The 12,945-nt window shown below is 35.8% G+C and overlaps 1 protein-coding gene across 2 annotated transcripts; it reads right to left on the minus strand.

Annotated features, from left to right (window-relative positions):
- Positions 1–219: 219 nt before the first annotated feature.
- Positions 220–10,465, minus strand: LOC145611180 (zinc protease PQQL-like). 2 transcript variants are annotated; one of them, XM_081666467.1, is made up of 22 exons: positions 10,177–10,465; positions 8,605–8,851; positions 8,381–8,506; positions 7,108–7,245; positions 6,875–7,009; positions 6,529–6,786; positions 6,322–6,459; positions 6,128–6,197; positions 5,829–6,042; positions 5,174–5,279; positions 3,742–3,975; positions 3,289–3,453; positions 3,029–3,178; positions 2,848–2,939; positions 2,651–2,732; positions 2,440–2,523; positions 2,196–2,312; positions 1,980–2,090; positions 1,430–1,513; positions 837–1,037; positions 691–744; positions 220–567 (listed from the first exon to the last, which is right to left on the minus strand). In XM_081666467.1, the coding sequence occupies exons 1-21, from the start codon at positions 10,386–10,388 to the stop codon at positions 694–696; spliced, it is 3,015 nt and encodes a 1,004-aa protein (XP_081522593.1). In that variant the 5' UTR covers positions 10,389–10,465; the 3' UTR covers positions 220–567; positions 691–693. The 2 variants fall into 2 exon arrangements, with proteins under 2 accessions (XP_081522593.1, XP_081522594.1); XM_081666468.1 differs by having other exon boundaries at positions 220–570.
- Positions 10,466–12,945: the final 2,480 nt, after the last annotated feature.

Consider the following 12,945-nt stretch of genomic DNA (forward strand, 5'->3'; position numbering starts at 1 on the left):
TTCTTGAGCTACCTAACATTAGAGCAAGGAGCTAGGTCACTATGTATGAGACATTATTCTGTAAATACCAAGTTAATCTGTAGACCTTTTTTACCTTGCCCCAACCGTGTTGATACGTATTCGTTCAAGTGTCAACTCACTTGTTTTTTGAATAATGTCATTGTCAAGTAGTGACCATACTCTTGTCAAAGTGTCAAGAATTTAATAGAGAGATGCATGTACATCAGGTAAAATGAAGAGTCGTCATAACATATATGTTGTATGTAACAGTTATGTATTCATACTGGAAATCACCTAAGAATTACAGTTAAAGAATCATCGAAAGGAAAATAATGTACATTGTGAATCTTAGTCACAACCCAAGGAAGATAGTGGATGCCAATATGCCATAGCATGTTCAGTCAAATAATATGCGTTCATGTTCAGTCAAATAGTGGATGCCATAGCACCCAAAAGAATCTAGGATCTAATTATACTTGGGTAAAGCTGATGAATCCGCTGTACAAATGGGATGAACCAATACTCAAGCAACTGGCATATTAAGGTAATGCTGGCTGCTGCATACACCTGCTACGAACATAAATTATAGATAAGAATGTTGTAAATGAACTAATGAATTTCATTTCCTAGAAGCGAAAGACATTTAAGTGTGAGGCAAGGACCAGGGAAGGCATACGACTCGACTTATACCTTTTAGTGAGAAATGTGTTTCCTGGCAAAAACTTTCCACACTTTGTCCACAGTCTGCACAAAACCAAACGAAGCATTGTCAGAAGAAAATTTTAAACCAGAAAGAGATGCAGCCAAAAAAGTTAAGGAAAGTGTAAATACCATACCTTAATATATCTACCATAATATTTTTGCTTAAGTTGGGTTTTAAGTTGGTGTTTCAGTAAACGAAAACGATTTGTTTCTGGTATTAAGGTCACTGAGACATAATGCTGTTTACAAGGGTATGGCAAGATTTTCTGCAGTGCCCATTTTGCAGTTAATGGAGAGAGAGTTTGTCGAGCCCTGCTTCTCGCTTTGTCTAATAACTGCATATAAATTAAAAAAGAAAAAGATAGGATACCAAATCATTAAGATGCACCATACAGCAGTAAGACATTAACAGAAAACTGAGCTCCTGTGGTCATTTTTTGTTTTGCTGGATGTTCTTACAACCACAGTAAGCACAGATAATCAAGTTTGATTTTACTCCTAACATTTTAACCAAAACTAAAGTGACAAGAGTGACTTCCAAGTTCCACTCCAAATTTTGTACAATGTAGGGAACAACTTGATCATACTTTTGAACTTTTAAGCTGAAAGAGAAGCCAATGGAAGATAAACAAATGGTAAAAGCAATGATTTCACTTTTAGCAGAAGAGGGGACCATAGACAAAATAGGTAAAAATATGTAAAGATTTCAGCTCAAACAGGTAGCAACCTGAAATGTAGATTCCAGATTATTATCAGTATACAACCTCGAACGGTAGCTCTTCAAAATTTGAAAAAGCCAAAATACATTTTCCTGAAAGAAAGCAAAGATGAACCACTTAGAAAAGGGGACAGATTTCTCACAAGATAAGAACTATATACATAAAAAGAATACTTCTATGAGCAGTAAAGTAATTGAACTGTAATGGACTAACTCCAAATGACTAACTATATTGTCCGTGAATCTCAATTGTGGTGAAGCATTACGAAAAAATTGGTATACAGATAGCAGATATATGAAAAAATATCTATGTTATAATAGGGTAAAGCCTGGCATATCAAGGACCTCCTACCCTGCCCTGGGCAAGAACTTCTGAAGAGTCATTACCATAATATTGAACATTGACATGGGAGTAGGTAAGATAAGATGGATCATAAGGCTTATTACTTCTTTTAACCACAAAGATAAATAAGAGAATAATAATGCAGTAAATTAGACAAGCATAGACATCAAACTGAAGTATATGCAAAATGTGTAAGTTTTGTCATTAAGGAAAAACCTGCAGTTCATTTTCATGGTCCCTCTGTTCAATTTCAAGCACAGTGGAAACATCTTCTTCTGAAGGTCCATGCTCTTGAAGACGCAGTGTCTCATCTAAAGCGATATCAACCTGCATGCCAAGAACTTACATAGTCATAATTCATAAACACATTGTAGTGGGCATATGTTTTCTAGGATAGTAGGATCACACAAAAGAAAAGTACACTACACTCACCAGTGCAGAGGAGACATTTGGATCACATGAAAATTCGATGGTTATCTCACCCTCCAAATCAGCAGTTTTTGATGGCTTGCTATATCCAAAGTTAGAATCAACACTTACAGAATATATCTGCACCTCAAAAGAGACTGTGTTTAGATTAATCTAAAATATAGGAGCCATAATACTTTCTGACATAGCCTATTTTACTTATGCACTGAGGTAAAAAAAATTAAATAAATAATACACTGTAACTTACCTCTCCATGTTTGAAACGGAGAGCCTGGGTCATTTTGGTCTGAAGAAGCTGGCTCAAAAATGTAGCAAACCACATCTCTTCCAGCTTTACCCCAAAAAATGAAAAAAGAAAAGAAATAAAATAACCACCAAAAGATGGAATTTGAAAAAAAAAAAAAAAAAAGTTCTTAGTTATGAATAATGCTGAATTTTAGTGGAGAAACCTCACATACCAGGGTCTCACTGCACAACTTTATATTCAAAGATATATGGACTGAACACTGCGCTTCCACCATGGGACTTCTAACAATTTCTCTACAGTATAAAACAGCATCTAGACAATTAAGATTTGGGTGGTGCTAAAAGATTCTAAAAAGAGTCAGATTGTCTTCATGTTGGTTAAATTTGAATTACTGCTGTGCATTATTACCTTACTATGTTCACAGGAGGACTACTAGGTAAGCCTTTAAGGTCATCCAACTTGAAATGAAAAACAGGTTCAGAAGGCTTTGGGATTCCACCCTACATTTGTAAATAAATACAAACAATGTAATGCTGCAAGTTTGTCAAGATTATGTTTACTTTTATCAGCAAACAAAATACAAGCTTACCAGATACTCCAGTATTAATGGATGAATCATAGCTGGATCAAGATTGCCAATGATCACAACAGTAAATGTCGAGGGGTCTTTAAAGCTACGGTCAAAATATTCACAAGCTTTCTTTGGATCAACTTTTGGAAGATCATTAACAAGCGGTGACTGCAAAAAGGAAATCAACACTGCATTATTAAAAACCTGGTATGAGGCATAATATGTGGCTATGTGTAGACAATCATACCTTATAAAAGTATTCTTTCAAAAAAAAATACCTTATAAAAGTAAGAATTTCCATATTTAATTCTTGTCACCCTATTTGTGAAGACACTGTAAGGATCCCTTTCATCTGCTCGAATCATTTCTTCTACTATATGTATCACTCTTTTAATATCATCTTCATCAGGCTCCACACAGGTCACAAAAAGTTGATAGACAAGCTAGCATGAGGAAATATAAGAGGAAAAAGAAAAATTAGCTATGCTATAACTGTGATTTGATTGAGTTTAGCAAGAAGCTAGGAAAATCAGTACTATAAATAAGACGCACGTGGTGATTTCATCTAATATCCACCATTGCCACACTTGCGGATGAATGGGATTTATTTGGCCATTATTGTTGAAAGTCAATCGCTCTAGCATCATAGTAATCTTACTATCATTGTGTATCCACAAACTCGTAAATTACACCAAAAATTTTAAATCATAAAGGGGAATACTAAAACAAACCTGTAATGCAGTTTCTAGATCTGAAGGTGAACAATCACCAATGAAACTTCTAGTATATGCGCCAAGCTCTGTGTAGACACCAGCTCTCTTGCCAGCCAACATATCCTCTAAAACAGTTGGTTTATAACCAAACTGGCCAATCTCTCCAGTAATACTTGAGCTTAAAATGCAAGAAAGAAAATCACTTTCTGAAAGTTCTGAATAGCCTCCATAAGAATATCCTTTAAAGATAACCTGTCAAACAAATACTTTTAAGAATATAGTACTGGCCAAATGAAATTTTTATGATGGTAAATTTCAGTTAGTCCTCTTAAAATTGAATAGTTATATTTTTATATATGAATACGAGAAATCAGTAGATAACATATGATTGACAGAGAAGAAGGTGACACAATTACACAATACTGATAAACATCAGGGGAGTAATAAGATTACTTCAAAGAGATGAAAATTGGACCATTGGAGTCTTTTAAGTATAGTTCTTCACTTAGAAACTATGCAGACATTGTTAAATCCCATTTTTTTGTTACTCTTTCAAAGTCCTTAAAATCCCAAGGGCAGTAGACCAAGAATATACAATTTTTTATACAGCCACGGGCCACATGCTATTATCAGTCTCTTTTCTGTTTTTGATTGTTTAGTCTTTTTTAATTATATATCAAAGGCTTAATGCTCTTTCTCCTTCTGACTTTTAAAAGAGAGAAGGAAGAGGGCAGGTAGGGGAACCACAATTATTTAAGAACTTAGTAAAAAACAATGAATGACAATTGTAAAATATCTTATGAGTTGTGACATCACATACAATTAGTCTGTCCTCTAACTCCATACACAATTTACTTGTGAGCTCTAGCCTTTTACATTAAAGTTTGTACTCAAAGAAGTCTTTTCTTCATATAATACAATCCAACTTTGTGCATCACATTCAATCACTACTAGCACGCCATGAAGGTAAAATCCAGGCAATAAATATGACTAATATCTATTCAGTGGTTACAAAAACTTGAACTCATAAGATAGGGATGCAGAACCACATCCTAGACACAAGCACAGGGATCATCTTTTAATTTATTAGTGAAAAGGAGCTAGCCTAGATTTGACATTTTTCAAGGCAAATCGACATGCAAAAACAATTCTCAGGAGATCCTAATCATGTCTTAGTTAAGCATGTAATGCTCCACTCATAGATGTAGGTTGGGCTATCAGGTTAAGACTTAAGACAATGACAAGCCCTGATAGCCTCAATGGCTTTAGGATGGCGCTCAAAGATATAATCATCATTTTCCAATGGTGATCGTATTCATGGATTTATATCACCCTCCTCTGGCTTATTATGTAAATAAGAATATTGCAATACCTGTCAGTATGCATGATATGCAAGAGATGAAGAGTTTATAGATATTTCAGCATTATAGACTAGTAGTTTAATGTATACCTGGTCATTCTTGAAATCTGTACATTTGTAGCAAACCTTCATTCCATTTGACAGAACTAATTCAGTAACTCCAATATCTTGATATTGAGATTCTTCCAAAACTTTCCTGAATAAACAGAAGACCTGGAATTCAATTAAAAATTGCCTAAAGTACCACAACTGAAAAATGTGTCATACAGTAGCAATAATTTTGATTTGTTGGGCAAGATCTGCAAACAGACAGACAATAACTACACATACTTACTACTTACTAGGCCTGAAGCAGCATTGTTATTTATTGAACCTAGAAATCTACAAATCTAAAATCATATTAAAGCTACTTGGTCAAGAAATAGAATACAATGGACTCCCAAGTCATCGTATCTTATTCCATTAAAAGATACCATAGGATAGATTAATAGGCCAAAAGCCCAAAAAAAGGCTGCTTTTTTTACAATAAATTCTAATCACAGCAGATTTTAGATCTTGTTGCTTCCATTGGAATCATAATACATATATTCAGATGACTAAACTTGCCAGTCTTACTTCTACAAGCCCTAACTCACATAAAAACTCTACTTTTGTGTCTTGTACTCTCTAGCCAGAAGTAAAAGATACTACAGTGAGGAAATTTGATGATAGCTTCTAATGCAGCATGGTTTAGTGTGAAACTCACCCAGGATTTGGCTTCACCTGGACGACTTCTTCTGGAATGATATCATCCTCCCAGGGAGAAATTTTGCCTTCCTCCTCAAGATAATTTGTCTCTGACACAAGATCCTTAAGATCTTTCTCAGTTACTGTGGCTCGAGGTTCAGTTATTATTATAACAGAACTTTCTGACATTCGTAACTTCTCAGAATACCTGGAAACCTCTGATGCTGATAACTCTGCTCGGATTTGATAGATAGTAATGAGACTTTATCTCCAGAAGATAGAAAAACCAGAAAACTTAAGCATTTGGTCTGGACTTACGAGGCAGAATACTTTTAAAAAGCTGAGCCTCAAATTCAAGCCCAAGAACAGCTTCATTGCGGAGAAAATGCTGAACGACATACAGGAATTGATAAGGTGGTAGACAGAAGAAAAGCAAAAGAGATAAATTGGTAAAAGGTGGGTATTGAAATATACATATATATAGCAGAGAAAAACAGAAGAACTGCATTTACCTGCAGATACTGATACCGCCAGGTGCTTGATTGCATTTTCTCACGCTCTAAATAAGCAGACTCCATTTCTGCCATGATATTGGCACAGGCAATTGATATCTCACGCTCAGAGAAATCGTGTGATCTAACCCTTGCAAGCTGAAATAAAATGAGTCAGATAATCATTCAACTAGCCAGGGCAATACAGGCATGATCATAGACACATACCTCAGTTAGCACTGATGTCAAGGCTTCAAGTATACTTTTTTCTTTGCAAGATGAAGATATTTGGACGGCTTTAACTGGACGAACCAACTCCACTTCTGCTGCGGAGCAGACAAAAAAGGGTGGATTCTTTCTCCGAGATATTTTAGTGAATCTACGGTTCAAAGCTGAACGGAACACTACTCCAATGAGCCAGTCTTTATAGTCTCTTACAGTCTTAGGCTCATCATTTAACATCTTCCAATTTATCTCCACTGTAGTCTGTTGTCATTAAACATAGACCACATCATAAGATACAGTCAATTGACATTTTAAGTATTTATTAAAATATGGAGACAGGAGTACTAACCCCTGATGCTTCTGGTTCAACTAAGCACGAAAACCGTGTTTCACCGTGAAATGGAATCTTAGGCCCAGGGGAATTTATTGGAGGCTCTGGTAAATTAATATGGCCGAATTTCTGGGCTATCAACTCGACAACACTCTGAGAGAGATCAAGCAGATAAGAAAATATCTTCAAAGCTATTTTGGTTCAGAAAACAAAACTAATAAATTATCTTCATAATATTAAAGAGATATAACCTCTGTATTAGGAAAGTCGCCAACTGCTATTACTGCCATGCTCTGTAAATTGTACCACTTCTTATAAAATTGCTTTGCAATCTTAGCAGGAGCTGACCGAATCACATTTTCCAACCCAATTGGCAAACGGTTTGCATACTGTGTACGATCAAAGTATCAACACAAATATCTCAAACTCAAAATTTCTAATTGCTAGTATTCTTTGAAAATTGAGGAAAAAGAAGCAAAGCACAACATACACATAGAAGTTATTTGAAAGGATCAATTACTCTTACAAAATTATAAGAAAGAAAACTTAAATCAATAATTAAAAAAAAAAAGGGTATAATTGTTCAGTAAGCCTTCAAGACCAAACAATGATAAAGCTTTAGAAGCAAAAACCAGACTTTCTTGCAGAACAAAAAAGTTTCACATTACAGATTTCGCCAACACGGTGAAAGATCTTACTTATTTATGCCAAAAACACTTCCTATGAATACTATCAATGTGGTACAGCCACTACACTAATCTACACTTTTCAGAAGCAAGACTAAGCTGAGTATATTTTGTTGACATTGTCAGAAATAAAATGCACAAAGGGTTCTGCAGCTAATTATTAAAATCTACCAATATTAAGATTTTTTAAAAAAATTAAAGCAAAATTATGGGAAATGAGGTAACTTCTAAGACAAAGTCCTCCACATCGCCAATACCATGAATAATTAAATGATCAAGCAAGCACACGGGAGCTAGCAATACAATGATTGGGAATCCTCAAACTCCCCCTTGTGCTACCCCCTCCCCTCCCAAACACCACCACCACAAAGAATTTTCTGGCTATTAAGGTTAGCAGACCACACATATGTACATTGGATGATTTTTGCAAGGGATTGATAGTACAAGATAGATGCTATTTTAGTTCGTGATACACTTAATATTTACAGGTTGCATCTACTCTCAGATCATATAACTTTGAGTACTTCATTCGCTATTATAATTTCCTACTTTTTTTTCATACAACAAGCTAGCCACATTCTACTTTCTTTTCCTTGATTGCAGTTTGCACAAACAATATCTAATTCTTCACGTTTCGCAATACTTTTAGATACCAAATGACAGAACTCATAGAAGCTTTCTCATTGCAGTTTATTACACGTCAATACATCATAATATTAATCACTAGTTAACTACTAGAAAAGAACCCTCAAAGTGGCTCATTTTGTCAGAACTTTTTTTATTAATCCAAGTGAAAGGAAAGACGGAATACTCATTGTTCTGTAGTTTTCGAGCTTACCTTGGAACCCTTCATTATTGAAGCAAAGGTTTCTTCGGACAGGCGACCACTAGCATCCCTGCCTTGTCTATATTCTTCAAGGACAGCTCCTCTTTCTTTGTCCAAGTCCTCTTCTGAAATCCGAATCTGCAAGTAAATGAAGGAAACACAGAAAAGTATTGACATTTGACATTGATATCACAGACTAATAGAGTAAAAGACAGGATGGAAAAATTGATAGAAACCTCAGAACTAAACTCTGATAAAATGGAAATCGCCTCAGACAATATCCCAGGCTTGTCAATAGGAACAAACAGCTCATAAACAGTCTCATCAAAACTTGTGTAAGCATTTCCACACGCACCAAACTCTGCCCCTATACTTTCCAAGAATTTTACAATATCATGATTTGTGTATTTTTTAGTAGCGCTGAAAGCAAGATGTTCAACTATATGAGCAATTCCTCGTTCATAGTCCTCTTCAAAAATTGAGCTGCCAACATCAAACAAATTCAATAAATGACTAATGTTCTAAGAGCTTATCAAAAAAGAATGTACGTTACTCATAACGAAGGAGAGTTGGACCACTTACAAGCTCAAGTGAGGCTCCGTCCCAAAACCAAGTGGCAATGAGAGCAGTAGCTCCTCGAGCTTCTAAAGTGCTTCTTATCACTTTTCTTCTCTAATGTATAATAGGTGACAACTAACACGTGCAGAATACATAATGGAGCTTAACAACGACGAGAAAAAGATGTAATCACGAAATAATCACCATGTCCATTAGAACTAGTTAAAAATAATGTAAACGGTCATTGATCACAACCACCACCCAACTACATTTAGGATCTATTTGACTCAAAAATTCTTTTCATCCCATTTATGTTATTTGATTAGCATCAATGAGTAACATTACTAACAAGTATTACCATATTCCTCAAACAACCTATGATCACTTATAACAGATTCCTTGATTTTAGGGAATTAGTTAGACTTCAGAAATCTTGTATAAAGTAGATTATAACATCATTTTGTATTCATGCAATCACAAACTCAGTTTTTGTATAATGGAAACATGTAGACGGGATTTAATCCAAGATCATAAGTACCATTCTTTAAGACTATGCCAACTTAACAGGACATTAACAGCATCGACCTACAACATACAAATACACGGATACACGTATACGCCCACAATAGAAACATGTAGACGGGATTTGATCTAAGATCATAAGTACCATTCTTTAAGACTATGCCATCTTACTGACTAAGTGACTATAAATGGCATAAACCCCAGCAAGTAGTTAATCATTGAATAAGGGCATTAGTGGTTTTTCCCAAGACCTCATCATGTTACCCAAGGACAATAATTCATTAATTTTATGAAGTAGTACCGACATATCACACATGGTACAACCAATCACTAATTTTTTTACGAGATAACCAGGTCTCTAAGTTTATGAGAGTGATATGCATATACCATAGTCGGCTTTAATTGTGCACCCGTAGTACGGTAGTAGCCTATTGCACATCAATTCTAACAACGAAAATATAACACCAATCGATACATAATATTGTTCGTGCATTTCTAAATTGATACTCGGTACCATATGAGCATAGACCATATATGACGTGAATTGCTAAATGCCGCCAACATTGGACCCCACTATGACATTTACAAGATTGAAACCAATATTTTATATTTTTTCAAGAAAATAAATGCATCATCATCTAATTCAGTAATCAAATTAATAATACTCCACTAATTTAAAAAGCAATTTAGAACTAAAATTAGAAAAATGGGTAATAAAACAAACATACCCGACTTTAACAGCAAGAGCAAGAGCAGCTCTCATTTGGGGTTTGGGATTGCAGCGAACATAGTAAGTCAACCCGTTTTCCAAGGACCCATATTGAGCTCCAAAAGGGGTCGAATCAAGTAGTTGATCCGGGTCAAAATTGACCCGTTTAAGGGACTTGAATCTGTGTTTCTTGGCCAACTCTTTAGTCTCTTTTGGAAGATGAGCATCCATTATTGTGTTTCTCTCTCCTCTATTTTTTTTTTCAGAAAGAAAGAAAGAGGAAGAATTTGGGAGTGAGTGTTTGTTGATTTTGGGGAATATTTAGAAAATATACTTTGATTTTAATAAATGAGTAAGTGAATTTTGTAATTGGTACGTTTATTTGTTTTTTTTTTTTTTTTTTGGAAAATTTGTTAATTACTACCTCAAAACAGGGGTCTTTGTGAATTACTACCCGCAAAAAAAAAAAGTTGTTAATTACTACCCTAAAACTGATGAATTGTATAGATTGCTACCCTTTTCCCTAATCAGCCCCTAATTAGGTGATTTAATCTATTAATGATATCATTATCCGGCTAATTTATAATTAGTTACTTTTAAGGCATGATTAATTGAATAAACCCTAACACCACCTCTAAACCACCACTAAACCACCTCCGGCAGCCCCCTTACTCTATCCCCACCATCTCCGGCAGCCTACCCTCGCCTCGGCATCCACCCCACCTCTAAACCACCCATTGCACCACCTCTAAACCCCCCAACAATCCCTCCAACCCTCGAAAAAATCCCTCCTCCCCACCCACTAGCCACCCTAGCCCCCTTCCCCTTGCTAGAGAACTCTATTAAGCCCTCCCTAAGCCTCCTCCACCCCCTTCCCCCCTTTAATCACCACCCTAATGTTTAAAATTAAAACCCTAAAGCCCTAAAATTGAAACCCTAGGGTGGTGATTAGGGGGGAAGGGGATATAGGAAGATTAGGGATGGTTGAGCAAGGATTTCCGACGAGGGGTAGGGGGTCAGGGCCGTCGCGGGTAGGGGATGGGGGTATCGTAAAAGGGGGTGGGAATTGTGTGTTGGGGAAGCAGAATCGAGGTGGTAATCGTGGTGGGGGGAACAAGAATAGGGTGGATCTTGTGGTGGGGGAAAGGGAGGGTGGGTTTCGTGGTGGGGGATTGAGTGCAGGGAGTGGGTTTCATGGTGGAGGAGCTATCGGATGTGTTAAAGGGCCAAAGGGGGGCCGCCGGAGGTGGTGCAATGGTGGTGGGAAGGTGGTGCTAGGGTTTACCTAATTAATTAAGGTTTAAGAGCTACTAATTAGTAATTAGATGAATAATAATATCATTAAGAGCTTAAGTATGCTGATTAGTAAAAAAGGTAGTAGTTGCTAAAATTAATCAGTTTTAGGGTAGTAATTAACAACTTTTTTTTTTTGCGGGTAGTAATTCACAAAGACCCCTTTTTTGAGGTAGTTATCAAATTTTCCTTTTTTTTTGATGCAAATTGGTACGTTTATTTGTTATGGAACGTGATTAACACCCTGGATGATTTTTTTGAGTCTTTAAATAGTCAATGACTATTTCTCACATCTCGCGATTATACGATTATACGTAGACATGTAGTATAAGGTACGGAGTATTAATCTTGTTCGATAAGGTGGGTTATTTAAGGCAGGTACGGAGTATTAATCTTGTTCGACAAGGTGGGTCATTTAAAGCGACAAATTGATTCAAGACATTGAAGCGATTTAATTTTTTTTGTTTAGGTTACCTATTTGTTATGTACTTATGTTAAAGGGTGTGAATTTTTAATTTAGTTTGAATGTGTTATTTGTCAAAAAAAAAAAGCAATAAAAAACCTTTTAATTGTCGAAGTTATGTGTATAAAACGTTGTAAATGATACTTATATTAATTATGATGATCATTACTTGATCTTTGAAAAGTGTTTTAAACATACTTCTTATGAACCTTTTTATTGAACGAATTTATACAAAAAACTCTTAAAATGATCTTAGATGCGTAAAGAGCTACAAAGGGCAAATAATGTAAAGAGATTTGATCTCTTTATTAATCATCCCAAAAGCTTTAACTAAATAAAATCAATGGTGGCGTTTGGCCACTTTTAGCTTTATTATATCTTTTGTCTTTACAAAACGTGTATGCTACACTAGCTAGATCATAATTAACCTTAAACTTGTGAAAAACAAACCCTAAATGATGTGTGTTTTCGAATGTGGCAAGAGTTGAATAATAATATTCTAAAGGATCCAACTTCATCGTTATCCTTTTAATAAGCAAAAACTTTCCTATATTAAAAAGAACCAAAATGAAAATCTTAGCTCAAGTACTCCCTAGCCCCTACCCTTTCCCCTCTCATCTAAAGATGGTTGAGGGTTGTGCCTTCACTCACTACCTTGTGCCAAGCTCATGTGCTTTGAAGTTGACAAGGCGCAGCCCACAAGGGACATGTCAATCCATACCATGTTGTAATTTTAAACAAGTTGGACCAAGCCCACATGTCAATATGTCACTGACTCATTGTATTGTACGAGTAGTATAGTGTGAGTTGTGACATTATTCTTGAGAGCCTAGCCAAATTTCGTTGATTTTAGCTTGTTTTGTCATTGCGTATTGAATCATATCATATTATACCTTGTCATGTTTCTCCCATATAATAAAGGTCTAAACAATGGTTCAACACCCACAATAACATATCGTACGTGCCATACCTACACCAATCATTCGTGTTGTGCCTCAGGCCACCCTGCCTGCTGGTGCTACTTTCCTCATT

This window comes from Chenopodium album, chromosome 24, assembly GCF_948465745.1.
Source record: "Chenopodium album chromosome 24, dcCheAlbu1.1, whole genome shotgun sequence".
In the NCBI taxonomy this organism is placed as follows: Eukaryota; Viridiplantae; Streptophyta; class Magnoliopsida; order Caryophyllales; family Amaranthaceae; genus Chenopodium; species Chenopodium album.

Coding starts and splice junctions, on each gene's coding strand:
- LOC145611180 (XM_081666467.1), bottom strand. CDS start 10,388: ATGGATGCTCATCTTCCAAAAGAGACTAAAGAGTTGGCCAAGAAACAC. Junction 3,976..5,173: donor CAGATTTCAAGAATGACCAG/GTATACATTAAA, acceptor TTTGTTTGACAG/GTTATCTTTAAAGGATATTC. Junction 2,091..2,195: donor CAAATGTCTCCTCTGCACTG/GTGAGTGTAGTG, acceptor CTTGGCATGCAG/GTTGATATCGCTTTAGATGA.